The following is a 17,057-nucleotide window of genomic DNA, read 5'->3' as shown; positions in this document are numbered from 1 at the left end:
TTAGCTATTTATTCACTAATACAAAAAAATCTAAGGCTGCTCTTTTGCAAGCTGTTACTTGTGAGTTGATCATTATTTTGAACAGAACAGTTTGTAGAAGTGGTAAATTGAAAACACAATTCTGTTAGTGTGCTGAAAGAATGCAACAGGAAGTATGATATTTTCCATTAAAAGATCTTCCTGGTTTTATATGTTAAAATATATCCTGTATCCTGTATCTGCTCATGCAGCTTTGTTTTTCCAGGATGAACTTAAACACCTGGGTCCAATCTACTTTCATATTGGTAAATGACAAGAGCAAGTAAGAGCTGAAAGAAACCCTTTGAGAATTGCTAGCATAATTAGGAAGTCCATAGTCCTCACAGAAACAAGAGAAAACAATGTGGACAGATGCACAGAAGCTACATAGGAACACTATTTTACCTTAATCCTTATAAAACGAGGTCTTGCATAGTTTGGAAGGTGAGCATGAACGTGTCTGTAAGTATGTTCACCATTAAATTCACAGTTTTCCTTCAGTCGAATACATGCCATTCCTATTTTGCCTTCATAACCTGAAGGAATAATGACAGTAAATAACCATGGTTCATTGAAGACTTCAGACTAATCTCCCCCCCCCCCCCAAATGAATCCTTCCTTCTAAGCAATTTTAGAAAACGCACGTTCCATTAGACATCTAAGTGAACAGATTTTCTTAAAGCTTCAGCACCCTAGATGCAAAATTCTTTTGAAAGCCTAGCATCAGAATGATGGATGACCAACATTTGGAAAATCATCCTTATTTCCATGTTTCAATGCAAGCTGAATGTCAGGCCTCAATGGTTAGAGGTGAAAGTCTGCCTGCAGCAGCATTCAGCTGTGTGGGTTAATTTACCTTATTATAAAACATTGTAAATCTACTTGCACTCATTGTGCTGACAAACTCATCCATGCAGAAAGAGGACAGAAAGAAATAAGACCCAGTTTAACATTGTTTATCACCACCTGAATTAAGTGCTGCAAGAATCCAAGTACTACAGATTTTTTTTTTTTTTAACATGTTTAACCACATACTGAGAGGGCTTTTGCCCTACACTTTTGGTGGCTGGGGATGGGGCACAATATAACACTAACCTGTTGGTGTTATTTCTGTTGTCTGGGATTCCAAATACTTCAAGAAGATCAGATCAGATCTGGGTATATTACTTACTCATAAATAATCCTATGCTCACTTCTGTTACAGTTTTGTGAAAAGGACAAGTACTGTTTAAACTGATTACAGGGAAATGGATAGTACGCAAAATTTTCACATTAGAACGATATTAATACTTTCATAAAATTGCATACAAGAGCAAGTGAAAAAGGAAAGTGGCATCTTAAGCTTAAAGAAAAGTAGAGCACAAGAATATGCAAGTTTAAGATGAATGGTTCTACAGTTCTTTTTAAGTTTTGTTTTCATTTACCTTTCATACGATTTACTTAAGCCACCTGGCATTCATATTTGTTTATTCAGAATCTAGAGTGCTGAATCAGAGTTCTCAGGTGGTGTATACGATCACCTCTAGCTACATTACTGAAGTAAAAATATTTCCATACCATAAAAAAATTAAATACAAAATCCACACAGTTCTTGCACAATGGCAAGGTGAGAGCTGGGTTTGAACAATCATCTCGCTCCTTTTTTCATAAAGCCAATCCATAACTGGGTATTAGCACCTCTTCTACACGGTCTTACAAGAGCATTGGGAATAAGAGTGTATTTTCCTCCTCTCCTACAGTGTAATTTGAGAAATATATAAAGAACTCTAGACCACTTACGTGGTTACCTTGCTTTTGAAATGTCCCCCAGGCAACAGTGTGTTTATCACTACCACAAAGCAATCAAAAACACAAGTGATTTAAAGAGAGAGGCTTTAATTTTACTTCAATATGTAGTGGAGGCATAAATGATTAATAAAAGGAGCTTTTTTTGTTTCTTTGAGTTAAATCTACTGTTCTGATAGATCACCTTGGTTCATAAACATTCTCATTATTTTAGCCTCAGAAACACCAAGAATTTCTATTCTCATTTTTTTCACTTTTAGTAGAGAAAACACTGGATGGACCAGAATATTAACAGAAATTCTCATGTGTTGAGCAAATGGTGGAAGAAGGTGGTGGATGTAGGAAGAGTGAAATTTCTAACACTGTCTTCCAATTCTGAAATACTAATTTGTCAGTGATGTGACCTATGTTATGATATACTCTAGTCTGGAAGGCTTTATGGAAAAATTTGATGCCTGTTAACTTTTATAGGAGCGTCCTCCTTTGACTCCTTCTTAAACTTCTCCAAAGGGCATATGAAATATTATGCCAACAGCTCCAAACCACAAGTGCAATACAAATTCAAAAATATTCAGGATTTCATTTCAGATCTAATCTTGTTTGTTTGATTTCAGATCCCTGCGCTACACTAGAAGAATGAATTCCATTTTAACTGTCCATCACAACACATTTACAGTGAGGAGCTAGATGGGCGTCCTGTGGAACTTAGGTAAGTGAGCCAAATAGACAGGAAGGTACCTCCAAAATACAGGAGCACAAGAAAGTAGAATAAAGCTGTCTGTTCCCTCTTTTGTCCACCAATACATCTGGGAATCTGGATTAAGCAGCAATGCCTCTCAATTTTTTAAAAAATAATAGCTGTCATAAGGTCTTAAAGAGGTTCTAAAATTCTAAGATTTCACAATTTCTGAGGAGTAGAAAAAAAGGCAGTAAGTGTTTTAGAACTTTATGCATTGCTTCAGATTGTTTAAGAAAGGTGCAGAACAGGGGAGTCAATTTCTTAAGTGACTTTCTTGTTCTTTTAGAAATTCCTTTCACATCTATTTTGTTTGTCTCATTCTACAGTAATTGTAGAGCTACGTTGCTCTAAAACATGGAACACCATTTGTATCCAAGATACCTGGTCTCAAATCTTCTTCCATTTTCCTGTTAATATTCTTGCTGTATACTATGTTAATATAAGCTTTGGCTATGTTTTCTCAGCTACTTAATATTGCATACATTGAAATTATAGAATGCATCAAATGTAACTTACGAAAAATAGAGAAGCTAAAGGAGGACTACCTATACTCTACAGTTCTCAGTGTAACAAAATTTTGTTAAAGTATAAAAAAAATCGTTATCATCAAGTGTTTCATTTATACCTGGAACAGATACTCCATATACAATAACTTCTTGAACATAGTCAATCAATCCTAAAATGTCTGCAACTTCAGTTGTAGAAACGTTTTCCCCTTTCCACCTGGAATATAAGCAGTTGATAGAGGTAATAATTTCTATGTATATTACTCATAGTGATCTGTAGTGATTTAGTGTCTGACTTTAAAACAGGCTGAGCACTGAGCTTGAGGTCAGAAAGCACTTTTCCACTGGGACAAGGGACCTGTTGTTAAAAGTAGAGAAGAACATGCTGCAAATTTTAACAGCATGTTCCAGAATATTCAAATCTCAGTAGGATCTAACACACTCATCTTACTCATGCTTAATAGAGCTTTAAACAGACTCAAAACCCAAAATACTACTTACCTTAATTTCTATCCGAGGCTCTATAAACTCTGGGTTTTAAAAATGTAGTGAATGAGAAACCACAATGGTTTGTGAGTGTGAATGGATTCTGACTAATGAGAACTATTCAAAATGGTATTCACTTATCCTAAACTGAACTTGTTGTAGTTTGTGTATGTAAACACAAATGGTTAAAATACAACAGAAGTGATACAGAATCCTCTTTTTTCTGACTAACGTCAGAGAAAACAGTTTTCATCAGTCAGCATGAAATACTTGAACATGAAATCAGTCTTGACAATAAATATTTTTTTCTGTGATAAGCATTTGAATAAATGCACTAACCGGAATGTGTCTCCAGTTCTATCATGGAAATAAATGAAGTTATCATTGTCAATCACTAAAAGGTCACCGCTATTAAAATATAAATCCCCTTTCTGGAAAACATCTCTTAATTGCTTCTTCTCTGTTTGGTGTTTTGCTCCTGCATAGCCACTAAATGGTGCATATTTGGTGATTCTGCAGATCAGGAGTCCTGGTTTACCTATGAAGAGGAAAAACATTTGCTATTCATTTAAAAAGCACAATGGAAATTGCCCAAACTTACCAATTTTTGTTACTATTGAGGTCTGCAGACATTAAAGAATTGAGATTTTTTTCTATAATCATCTTCCCTAAAAATTAGCTTTGGAGGTACAGATTAAGAGTTTCATCTTGTCCTCTCAATTCATTAGCTCTCAGTAGGAATACCTGTAGATAATACAAATTGTCACCTGCCTGTATTAATGCAGAAGAGAGTCTTTGATGTCTTGTCTGATACCAGTTAAGTGGAAAAGAGTTGCTCAGATGCTCTAGGCAGCTTCATAAACCGCAGTTTAAAACACATGACTCAATAAGAACTGTGTCTACAAAGGAAATCTACACAGGAATGTCTTCAGAAAGCCACTCTCCATACAGGCTACTTACATCCATGTATCTCGGTTGGTGTGGGACTTGCTGACCTCTCAACGAAAAGAATCAGTTGCATTTAGAAACCAAATGCATTGGGTTTCAGCTTGCTTACTTTGAATGCAAAATTGCCCCAAAGGCTGCTTAGTATGTTCCTTACTCTTTCATTTGCTACAGCTGGAGTAATTTATGAAGGGAGAAGGAACACCTACATGTTTATGTAAATTGAAACTCAACCGCAACATAACAGTCTGTTGCCATCCTGTTTTTCAAGCCTGGGATTTTACTTTTTTTTTTTTTTTTTTTTTTTTAACATTTTTGTCTCTTACATTGCAGGTATTTTCCACTCCTCCCCAGTTCAACAACTAAAATGTTAGTTATACGTATGTAAATCCTAACACAGAGGAATGTACATGTGGGCATCCCTCCTCACCTAAATTCAAGAGACTCCATAAAGACAGTTGGCATAGGACAGGCTGCCTATGGGGCAGACTCTCTATTAACATAACTGGTATATTCCTCAGCAATGGGAATTTAACATAACTGGTTATCCGTCCCCCAGTTCCATTATACATGGAGAGTGTCTCACTGTCTAGCCCAGGTGCTCACTCCGATTCCTCCCTCACGCAAATGACTTGAACATGTAACAGAATCCAACAAAATCACAAGTATCTGAAGTATTTGGTTTAAACCCAGGTACACCTGTGCCAATAAATAAACCCCCCCAGCTATGAAAACTGATATCAAGGTGAAGTATAAGAAAGGATTTTCATGCGTGCTTTTTCTATTGCCAATGATGAAGAGTTTTGGTGACAAAAAGAATCGCTTTTTGTTTTGCAAATGTTTCTTTAATGGCATGTTAAGTACAAAGTCTGCGAAGAATTAAATAACTCCAGCTGAAAGTCAAGACCTGTACTCAAAAGGTAAAAATGTTAGCATGTCCACTACTAAAACTAGAACAATTATGAAAATCAAAGTATACACTTGCTTGATTTCCCACTGTACTTTTATCTTTCTGTTAAGTTGTATTACAATAGTACAAGATTTGTTATGTATTTTCTAACTTCTATTTAAAAACTGGCTTACTCAGTTGCAGTTCTCAGCATCTTTCCAGATAAAAGTGATGCAAAGATATAATATTTTTAAAAGTACACACCTTTCTGAATGCTTTTAAAGGAGTTTTTACCTTTGGGAACTCTTATGCAGTATCCATTCTCATCTCGGACTGGTTCATCTTTCTCTACGTCATATTTAATCAGTTCATAGCGTAAGATCTTCTAGTGAAAATTTGCAAAATGTATACACACGTGAATATTCAATCTTTGAAAAATATTTTCATAATTATGCTACATATCCAGCTTTAACAGGTGCCAAATATATCACATTTCAACTGGAAGTGCTGAGTGTCAATGTTCTCCTACCTGAACTAGTGACAGATGTCAGTGGTATCTAGCATGGGCACTTACAGACTGTACTTGGGGACTTCTCCATAATTCTTCTCTCTGGGCACATTCGCCAAACACATATCTGGGCCCTGGGTGCTTCCCAATTTATCAGGCCTTGTGTGGGCCCTTGGCAATATGCTAAACTTCACCAATAAGCACAGAATGCCAAGTTTTGTTATCCATCTTACCTTCTGTAAGCAGTTCACTCTTCCCACTGCACCAATTTTTCCAGTGTAATTAACGAAGGAAATGTTCCCCTCAGTTGAAGCATAAAACTCTAGAATACTAATCTTTCCAAATCTTTGGATGAATTCCCTCCAAACATCAGTCCTTATCCCATTTCCTATGGCAAGTCTGACTTTGTGATCCTGATCATTTTTTCTCTGGAAATAAGAAACAGTCATGCATTAGTGTTTCACTACGGAGTGAAAGCTTCTACATCTGTGGAAAACTCTGAAGGAAACTTTAGGCTAAAGTATTGAGCATATTCTGAAGTAAAACATGTGCAAACATGATTACAACTAAGCACGTGGTTATGATGTGGATAAAAGGAGAAGAAATTACTGAACAAGTTGGGCTAAATATCTATCTGACTGTTGTTATTAGTTAACTTGATTTGGATGAGGACAGGAACAATTAATTATATGCAGAAAGCCAGAATGAAACCCAGGCACCATGTTAACTTATTTTGTTTGTAAGCCTTGTGGTGACTATCTGCCAAAGAGTAATTCACCCTAAATTCAGCAAAAGATTTGTACGACCTAAAATGACATTAGGGGAGGGGAAGGAAATCACTGGTAGGAATCTTTGTTAGCAAACTTTTTGCCATTATAAGTGAACACTGCAGGATGGAGCCTGTTAAAAATGTTATTACAACATTTCATTCATTTTTTTAAATAGTGCTCTGAGACCTTTTTGTTTACAGAGTAAAAAGTGACAAACACCTATTGATGATGATAGTCCTGCTTATGCCTTCTCTTAGATGTTTATATTTATCCTCAACAATAGGAAGCAATGAATTGCGTTGTACACTTGTAATTCATAAATATTTCTAATGTGCTAATGAGTAACAATAGTTGAGAGAATTTTAGCAAAATATGGGAAGGTTGTTTTGCCCCATTGCCTGCCTTTTTCTCCAACTGTTCCTTGTAATACCTAATTTAACAGTACTTTAAGGCACAAAGAGTCTTTTAAATATATAATGGCTTATTAACTCAGAATACCTTGCTGATAGAATAGTCTTGTTCTATCAGCAGGAGACTGGAGTGCCCATTTGTGCAGAACAGTTATGTTAGCTCTATGTCTTTCAGGGAATACTATGCAAAAGACAAGGTTCTAGATGATGGGGCTAGAAGACAAGCATGGAACACTGGAAGTTGAAACTTCTCTATGTTGCTCTTTTCAGGAGTGCTTCAAGAGAGGCATTTGGCCATTAAGACAAAAATGGATTGGTTTTATAACAACATATTCCCCCAAAAGCACAAAAACTGCCACATTAAAATATGTGCAGTTTTTAAATACTGTAAAACATTAATTTTATTCTGGACTTCAATTGTATAACTTCTGGATTATTACTGTTTTTCTACAGGATACAGTCTAGCAGTGGAAGTTTAAATTTAATCTAAAGAAATACATTAATATATCTTTCTCCCCGAGATACTGAGAGAACTGCCATTACTATGGTAGAGCACAACTAAACTGCAAATGGAACAACCAAATTTATCTGCTGAAAGTCTGCATACTGTCCAAACAACTTGCTGTTCACTTTTTACAAAATCTTTTTGTTGCAGACAATGTTCTACAACGGTGTGCACAATACCCTAGTCTCTCCTGGGAAGTTTTTTTCTAGCTCCAGGTCATTGAGGATTTGTAGGTCTGAACTTAGAACACACCTATTTTGAAATGTTTCACTGAGGACAGGTTGCTGCTTAGCTCCATACTGTCCCTCACCTCTTGTTGAAATCTGTATTTTCAATCCCCCCCTGCTATTTGCTTAGCCAAATAGAGAAAATTTGTTATTTAGCCATTAATCACAGTTACTGGAAGGAAGGAGGGGTATCCTTTGAGATGATTTCTGTAATACTTGGACTGTTCATTTGTTCTGACATGACTATTTAAGTTAGCTGCAAATACAGTCAGAAAACTGACACACATTGACTTCTTCTGTGGATATGCAAGGGAAATAAATGGTAGCACTTGTAAAAGTTACTAGTGCAGTAAGGAAATTCAGTAATGAAAGGGCTTTAGTTAAGGCAGGTAACATCTTACATCAATGTGGATTTTGTTCATACTGTGAGTTCCTCATTGCAATCACTGTCTTTTTGTTATGCTTGCAATAATGGGCCAAACCCTCTTGGCACCACTGCTATTTAAGCAGTAACATACACAAGGTCAAGTTCTTGTACTCTAAGCCATTAATTGCATCTTTCTGGGAGATTTGTACACTCAAAGTAGCATGCATACGGATACATGGCACCAGACACTAAGCTTGTAAACTTTGCTTATGTAAAAGTGCTTTCTCCATCCATGTTGCATTCTCTGTACTGAGTAAATAAAAAACCTTATATTAAATAATGGAAGCTTAGCAACCTGGGTCTTACTTAAACTCTCATCTTTGTAGATAAGTCAATAATGAGTAACTTCTAAGACGGCCTCAAATACAACTCAGCTGTAGCATTCGGTTCTTTCATTAGGCTTCAGGTTCATCAGCTTATCTAACTAATCTGTTGTTTTTAATTACCAGGTCATTTTAGGGATTAAGCTAAATGTCTCTATGTGGCTAACATTACTGAACTCACTCAGCCCATTCAGGAACTGATTTATACTTTGCTGACAACTGGAAATGTCTTTTAGATACTGATTAAACTCAGGAAGTTACAGGGTACGCCCTGTGATTCAGTTATATTCGTATATGAATCCTGACTTTATAAAAGGACACAACTCTATCAAACACAAGTATATGAGCTCATTCTTTAAGCTTATTTTCTCAATAAAATTTCTATATGGAAGGAAATAATTTTTCACTTTGCTTCCGCATACGCAGTATATTTTATTTATACCGAGTACTGAATAATTATGAGTGCTTTGCTAATTGGGATTTTCCAAGAACAGCGGGACTCCTAGGTAAGTTACAACCACCTGTAAGTACATGTTTCAAGTGCCCAGTTTCTTTAACACAGCTTAAATCTTCTTTGCCCGCACTTTTTGATGACAACTACTGCTGTTATCCAGAGGCCCACTCTTAAGATTATTATAAAACTTTATTTTATGTAATTAACTGCTCATTTTGGGCTAACAACTCATGAAGAGATAATATTAAGAATAGCAGAATCTTGCTTATATACCACTTTCCTGAAAAATTCTACTGATTTCAGTGAAGTTATTTCATATCTCTGTAACCAGCAACAGAAAAGAACTCTTACATCTGATATTTTGCACACGTACATACATCACAAAGAAACTGCAGACCTGCTTCTCTGTTCTGACTTATAGTTATCAAATGGTGCTAGTAAAACTGATTGATATTACCTTGATTCTTACTAAATTCTAATTGCTATTCACGAGGCCTCCTTCCACGAAAGTAATTTTCTGCAAGCACATTTTGAAATCAAGGATTAACTAATATGACTGGAGGGATCTTAGCAGGAAGGTATTTATGAATAGATGCATTATGGTGACAGTATGTTAAGTGTATCTTTAGAAGTAGCTAACCTTAAATAATCACATTAAAGCTTTCACCTGAGGCGGGGTATGTGTGTCATGATTGTCTTGAGCTAAGATTCCTACCTTCAAAAAACCCAAGTATCACATTGACTAGATATGAAATGGCACAGCTCCTTTTGTTCCTAGGGAGTTCCTCACTGATTTTTGGTTTGCAGCAAGAGTGATCACATAAGGTATGTGTATTTTCCATCCACTTTAATACATGTCAATTAAAGGATTAATTGTGATTGTTCCACTATTCAAAGGAGTGGTTAATTCAAGCCACCAGCTCCTTTTTCCTTGAAAAGAATTCATGATAGTGTGCCATGAGATTGTAAACCTCATTAGAGAAGAGCATAGCTCCTTAGCACTACCTAAGATCCCCTATATCAGCAGTCTGTTTTCTCTGGTACTGTATAAAAGGTAAATAACAACACTGCTTACTGTGTTATTTTAATTAATTGGATATATTTGATGATTAATGTGTAAAGTTCTTTCAAATTCAAATCTTTGGAATAGTTTATTTTATCTGTAACTGGTTCCTTGAACTCTTACTAGTCCCAGCTCATGTCTGGAAGTCAGTAAGTTCTCATCTTGAGTAATATCTTTAATATTCTGCAAAAAGTTACTTTAGCTCTCATGCAGAAAGAACTATCTAAACATAAATTTTACTACACAAAATTATACCTAAAAATTTTCAACAAATATTATTCTCACAGGCCATGCACTTTTCACTTTAATACTTTGACTTTCCAAAAGTATTCCCAGACCAGAGAGAACAGTGAATACATGTAGTGGAAAAACAGTGAGAACAGTGAGAAAACAGTCCCTTTTGCAGTAATAGTATATTAAAATTTGATTAACAAAGCATAATGGGAAAGTGAATCACATATATAGCTCATACTGATCAAACAATGTTTTTCCAATAAAGTAATGATTTTTGCCAAACTTTCAAGGAAAAAATTGTTAACTGGGAACTGATCAACCTGACTTAGAGAAAGACTTTTCCAAAACCAAAAAGCATGTTTTTGCTCTAAGGTTTCCCCTGGTTTTTGGCCACATAGTGCACAGTAAACTCAATGAACCTGATAGATGCTCAATTATGGATCATTTGCGACTGTTAATGTGTATTCTCTCTTCCTTACAGTTAGATTTTTTTGAATATAGACAATACTCCTAGAAGTCTAATTCCCCTCTCTCTCTCTCTCTCTCTTTCTCTCTCTCTCTCTCTCTCTCTCTCTCTCACACACACACACACACACACACACACACACACACACACACACACACACACACACACACACACACACACACACACAGTAGTTAAGTTACCTGTGGCATACTGCATAAATACCGAAGCACTTCCCCAATATACTGTATCACTGTTACGTTGTATTTCCTGCAGTCATCCCAGAACTGGCTTGCTGAAAATTTGGCACTCAAAACAATAGTTGCACCTGTGTAGAAAGAAGTAAAACAAACAATAGAAGGAACAATTGTTATGATATAATACTGTATAGAATTTCTTAGTGCAAGATTGTAGAAAGCTTGTAGAATTAGGGTTTTATAGGTTTTTAGAAGTATTTTTCCTAAAACATATTGAAATACAATCCATGCTGAATAATTAATTCAACCTCTATTTCTATTCATCAGAAAGCTAGTATGGTAGGTTAAACATATGGCACGCTGTACTGCTTAGCCCAAAGGGTAGGCAAAGAGCTGTCATGTAGGATAGGACATATCCTGTTTGTCCAGGTGCTGAAATCAAATCTGTATAAGGCAAAGATCTGTGTAAGTCATGTGAAAAACAGAGAGTAATCAGAAATGAGAATGTCTCTTGGCTTATGGGGTCCCAGATTATTGAGGCATGTATAACCAACTATTTCACCTCAAGGTTGGTAGCTAAGGAGCAACTCTATCTGTATGATCACATCTGTGCATGAGTTCTGTGCAGTAACACTTTGTACTAGTCAAGTGTATTGTACCTTTCATGATGCATCCATGGACGCCAACGAGGAGGGCAGAGCTGTGATAGAGTGGTAGAGCAGTATACACAATATCTTCTGAGGTAACCTTGCCAGCATCAAACAAACCACAAGCTAGCATTATTCGTTCATGGTTTATCACCGCAGCCTTGGGAAGACCTATTTAAAGCCAACCAAAAAGATGAACAATAAATCTAGTAAGACCACGCAGTCTCACAGGAGTTTAAGAAAGGGTTTCCTCTCTTATCCTCTGATGCCTGCATTAGGCTAGGCAAATTGTAGTTCCAGAGTTCAGGGAAGTATGCATTTAGCATCTAGAAAACATGTTAGGGTTTAGCCTTAGTGAAGTTGTGTCTTCCCACAAATAACTTTTAGGTGCTTATCTCCCATTAAGTGTCCAAATTCCCAATACCATGGTACCTAGGAATAAGTAGATAGAGAATGGGGAAAAAGAGCTACCAAGGAATGCGATTTGAAGAATCTAGCATGCTAAGCAATAGGAATGGGAATGCTAAAGCAGTGATGAGTCTCAAATCTTGCATCTCTCCTGGAATTAGGTATCTCCTTACAGCTCTGAATCATCTTATGTGAAATTGGAATTTATATTACAAAATCTTTTCCTGGTTTCCCATCATACACCGTTGAACTTGCTACTTATTCTTACTTACTCTTGTGAAACAGATACTAGAAGACAAAATGATGGCAGTGCTTGCCGTTTCTGTAAGAACAGAGCTGCTAGAGCTCTTACCAAGGAGGAAAGACACCTGAGTTATTGGTATTCTGCAGCCTAAAAGGATTCAAATCCATGCTTTCTCCCTTCCAAGGGAGTGCTGTTTACTGAAAGGCTAAAGGACTAAGCTAGGGTGGAAGCATACACTACCTTTTCTTCACCCTTGTCACCCAGTTTGAGTTGTAGCTAAGTGCTCTTAACACTAGATACCTTCATATAAAGCAGGCAGCAGCTCCTACATCAGCTACAGGTCTGCATAGTGGCTATGACTAGCTGTACTTTGTGCTGCATTCACTGTCTTTGGTCGTCTGGCACCCAATGACTTAATGGCCAGCATTTAGAGTTCATGATCCAAAGTACTGGGTGTGAGATGGGTGCTGAGACACATAGTTAAGGTAGCAGTGTGTCCAGGGATAAGAGACAGCAGATGCATGGTTACTTTACTGGCAGAAAACGCATATATTTAGTTAGCTTCTACACCCTTCCCTCCCCACAGAATTGATGCTTAAAGTCAGCCTATGTTCTATATGCTTTTTTGCTTTTAGATATCAGTATCAAATTTTCAGTCACCTCAGAGGGAACGAATAAGCACAATTATGTGAAGTAACAGATTCTATCCTTACTCAAAAATCACAATGTCAGGAAGCATGTGTGGCCTTCCGTGTAGTTTTTATGAATTTACATTACCTGTAGTACCAGAGGTATAAATGTACATGGCAGGAGTTTTAGAGGTTATATCTGATCTCCAAGACAACGGAGTAGGCTCATCTGAAGCAGCATCTACTTTATCAAGAAAGCTCTCAACTCCTTCTGTAACAGATGTCCTGCTTAGGTAATAAACTTTAACATTTTCTTCCTTCAAGAATGGCAGTATTTCTTCAACAGATCCCTTCAACTCTTAAAGAGAGGAAAAAAGTGTTGTAAGAAAATTCTATACTGTTCAGTGAACTGTGCTATCACTGCATCAACGTTTGCCTCAGGAGCTTTCACGTTTAATTGCTGTTAAAGAAACTCATGCCCAAGTCACTTCAGAATCCAGCAAAAGAACTGAAGAGAAATGGTGTCTCCCCACAGAACTGAGACTGATATGATCTTCTACAGCATGAGATTGAATGGACAAACAAAATGAAAGAGTTGCTATCCAGGCACACTTCCCCATGCCTGCATACCCTGTGGGACCCTGAGGGAGCATGCACCTGGCCTAACCAGCTCCATGTTGCTCCTGTTCCCCTTCACAGTGGGAAGCGCCTTACCTGGCAACTGCCGGCACAGAAGTAGGTGCTGCTTAAATCTCACCATGTTTTATTCACAAAGATGAACTTCTCCTTCATCAAGTCTCAACACACAGAGGAGAACTGCAGAAGTGACTTACTCCATAAGTAATGGAACTATGAATGCCTGGACTTTTAGGTAGTTGTGTCCTACCTCCTCCTGTGCCTGTCTCCTCCACATGTCCCATTTCCCTGTATATTCCCTCCAGTATCTCCAACCAACAAGAAATAGCATGACTGCAGTTATATGCCACTTGAGTAGACAAACTCCCTGTATCATCAAGTCCTGCCTGCCTTTCTCTCATTGAAGCACTAATGCCGGTCTCTCTCTACCTGCTGGCAATTTCTGCCAAGTCTGAAGGTACGTAATCACCCTTGAGACTTTTATTCCCTTAACAAATTGAACTGGGTAATGGATTCAACAGTTGTTAGCAAAGATGAGCAGACAGTTGATGCAATTGTATATATCTTGTTTCCTTAGAAATCCAGACTAAATGCCTTCCAGATCACTGGCAATTTCCCTGTGAATTATCCATTTAAACGATTTAAAATGAATCCTCAACACCAGTTTCATTGAAACATCATTATATAAAACTTTTTCAAATATTACCTATTTTTCTGCACTCGTTTTATTTCAAAGCAAAGAGTAAGTAAAATATTATTAAATTAACAGATCTCTTAGGAATCTTAATACCAAGAATTAAATCTATTGCTCAAAACTGTATTTCCAGGTTGACTATAGATAAAGCCCAGACCCCCGCATCAGAAGCTTGTCCCAACTGCACAAGAGCAAACTTTTCAAGTCTGACAGACTTTGGAATCCCCCATCAAGCAATTCTGAACTGCTGCTGCAACTTTGGTCCAAGCAGTATCCTGGGATTACAAGGGGTATCTATGCCTTTGCCACTGAGCTACTCATGAACATCTAATGGAGGCTTATTTTCTCAAATATCAAAATATCAAATATCAAAATATCAAAATCTCAAAATATTAGTATAGCCTGGCCTGTCTTCCTCTGTTCCATGATATTGTCTGGCACTGCACAGATGTTGCACAAAAAGTAAAGCTGGATGGGAGAAGAGTTTTGCTGCTTTGCTGCAATCAGGCATGAAGGAGATAAAATAAGGCCTTTTGTGCACACATTTTACAACCTGGCACCTTAGAGATTAATAATCCTCCAATAAACTTTCACAGAGATAAATAACCCTCCAAGAAACTTGGAAATCTGTTTTTGTTGTAGATATCATTAATAGCATATAATCTGTATTAATGAATTCACCATATTTTTTTCCTGGAAACTTGTCTGTGTAAACACACGGACATGATCACGTATGATGATAAGTTCTAATGTGGCAATATTTACCTTTTTCCTAGAGAAGCCAGATAATAAAGGATGAAACTTGATAAGGATAGACAGAATCAAGGTCCAACAGAAAAGACTTCTTTCCTTTCCTTATATTCAGTGATCACTAGTGGATTAAAGCATGTAGTAAACTTTCATTAATAAAGCTCAATTTTCAGCAAACTATTTCTTTAAAAATTCCCTTCCCAGAGCTTTTCTAGAAAATTTGAGGCCAATACCTGATTACTCAAATTGTTGAGAAGAAATGAGAAAAATTAATTTTCTCTTGCACACAGTAGCTTTTCCCATACATGTTGATAAATACCAATTAATTTTGAAAGTTCAGAGATTCCACAGAACTTATTTTCAGTGAGGCAGAAACTGATCAAGAAAGGAGAAAACTTGATGTTTGAACTCCTAAAGTTTGGGGCATATAAACTACCTCGATCACATACAGTAGAAGAATGAGTTCAACTATCTAAGCTGAGAATGGATATATATTCACGCAAATGTTTTTAACTCTGGGCAGATAAACAGTGTCTTTGACTTCCCATACAGTCAGGCATGCATATACATACATACATACAAAAATATATTCAGACAACTGAAAGACTAGGCACGAAATAAGGTCTCTACTCAATACGGAACAGAATGCAGTTTTCCACTGAAAACATACCAACGTGTCTATTTTATGAAAAAGTAATGTGGTTCATCTAGGTGCGTTCACTTTTCGTCTTTGAAGTGAAACTTGACACAAGCTTTTATATAGACTGCAACCACCTTAAGGTGTCTAAGTCACTGTCCAGTTGCACCAAGAGCATGACCTTAATTGTTTCCAGTCTGAACATGACTTGGGAACCTTACTGGGAACAACATAGTGTGTGACCGAGGGCTATTTTAGTACTATGGCTTCATTAACCTTATCAAATAACAAAGCACCTGAGCTCAATTCTCATGTCTTGCACTTGATCCGAAAATGCAAACATGGTGCAAATTATCCCGAGAACTCTTCCATCCGCCTGGTTTGATGTAACCTCTCCAATCCCCAAACTCGGCTCCTGGATGCCGGGATACCAGCGGAGGAAGCCAGGCCCTGCTCTTCAGCACCCTGCAGCGGCCGGACAGCCGCTCCAGCCCCTGCGGGGCGCCGCGGGGGCGAGGGGCACTCAGCCGCCGCGGCGAGACTCGGGGAAGGCCCCAAGGGGGCAACCCGGCCCCGCTGCCCCGACCACCCGCGGAGCTGCCCCCGCGCAGCGGGCAACCGCGAAGCCCTGCGCGGAGGAGCCTCCGCTCCTTTCGCCCCGGGGCTCTCCCCGGCTACCGCGGCCTCCCGCAGCGGCTTCTCGCCTCAGCGGCCGGCCGGGGGCTCAGGGCGGCGCTCTCCTCACCTGGGGCCGCCAGCAGCACCGTGGCCCCGCTGCTCTGGAAGCAGCGCAGCAGGGACGCCGCCCTGATGTTGCAGTTGAGGCAAGCCATGGCGCAGCCCAGCTTGGCGCAGCCCAGCCAGACCCAGACGTAGGCGGGCCGGTTGCCCATGAAGAGGGCCAGGCAGCCGCCCGCCCGCAGCCCCGCGGCGTCGCGCAGCGCCCGCGCCGCCTGGCTGCTCCGCCGCTCCACCTGCCCGTACGTGCAGACCTCGCCGCCGAAGAGCAGCAGCGGCTTGTGCGGCGTCCGCGCCGCCCGCCGCGCGAAGACATCCAGCAGCGTGCGGGCGGGCCGGCGGGCGCCGGCTCTCCGCGCCCTCCTGGCCACCTGCGCCATCGTGAGGGCGAAGCGTAAGTCCTGGAAGAAGTAGGGCCAGGCGCAGCGCAGCAGGAGCGGCAGGAGCAGCAGCCCCGCCAGCGCGGTGCACAGCGCGGGCACCATGGCTCCGCGCTGCCGCCCCTTCTCGTCCCTTCTGCCGCGCCGCGCCGCGCGGGGCGGGGGGCGGAAACCAGCGGCCGCGCCGCGCGGGAGGGGGCACCAACGGCCGCGCCTCGCGAGGTTGGAGGGGGGAACCAACGGCCGCGCCTCGCGGGCGGGCGGCAACGGACGACCAACGGCCGCGCCTCGCGGGGCTGAGGGAGACCAACGGTCGTGCCCGCTCCTCCTCACAGCGGCAGAGCC

General features: G+C 39.4%; 1 protein-coding gene across 2 annotated transcripts in view; it reads right to left on the bottom strand.

Annotated features, from left to right (window-relative positions):
* The window catches only part of SLC27A2 (solute carrier family 27 member 2), a 28,274-nt gene extending 11,432 nt beyond the window's left edge, over positions 1–16,842 (bottom strand). Inside the window, exons 1-9 of one of the 2 annotated variants that reach the window (XM_026121255.2) lie at positions 16,340–16,842; positions 13,026–13,235; positions 11,609–11,767; positions 10,956–11,080; positions 6,110–6,304; positions 5,663–5,750; positions 3,874–4,072; positions 3,168–3,265; positions 424–554 (exon numbers count right to left, since the gene is read on the bottom strand). In XM_026121255.2, coding sequence (XP_025977040.2) covers positions 424–554; positions 3,168–3,265; positions 3,874–4,072; positions 5,663–5,750; positions 6,110–6,304; positions 10,956–11,080; positions 11,609–11,767; positions 13,026–13,235; positions 16,340–16,817 — 1,683 coding nt within the window. In that variant the 5' untranslated portion in view covers positions 16,818–16,842. Of the gene's footprint in view, positions 1–423; positions 555–3,167; positions 3,266–3,873; positions 4,073–5,662; positions 5,754–6,109; positions 6,305–10,955; positions 11,081–11,608; positions 11,768–13,025; positions 13,236–16,339 lie in introns of both variants that reach the window. The other variant, XM_026121254.2, reaches the window with a different exon arrangement.
* Between the last annotated feature and the right edge of the window lie 215 nt (positions 16,843–17,057).

This window comes from Dromaius novaehollandiae, chromosome 10 (assembly GCF_036370855.1).
Source record: "Dromaius novaehollandiae isolate bDroNov1 chromosome 10, bDroNov1.hap1, whole genome shotgun sequence".
Lineage (NCBI taxonomy): Eukaryota > Metazoa > Chordata > Aves > Casuariiformes > Dromaiidae > Dromaius > Dromaius novaehollandiae.
This window is presented reverse-complemented; position numbering and strand designations above follow the sequence as displayed.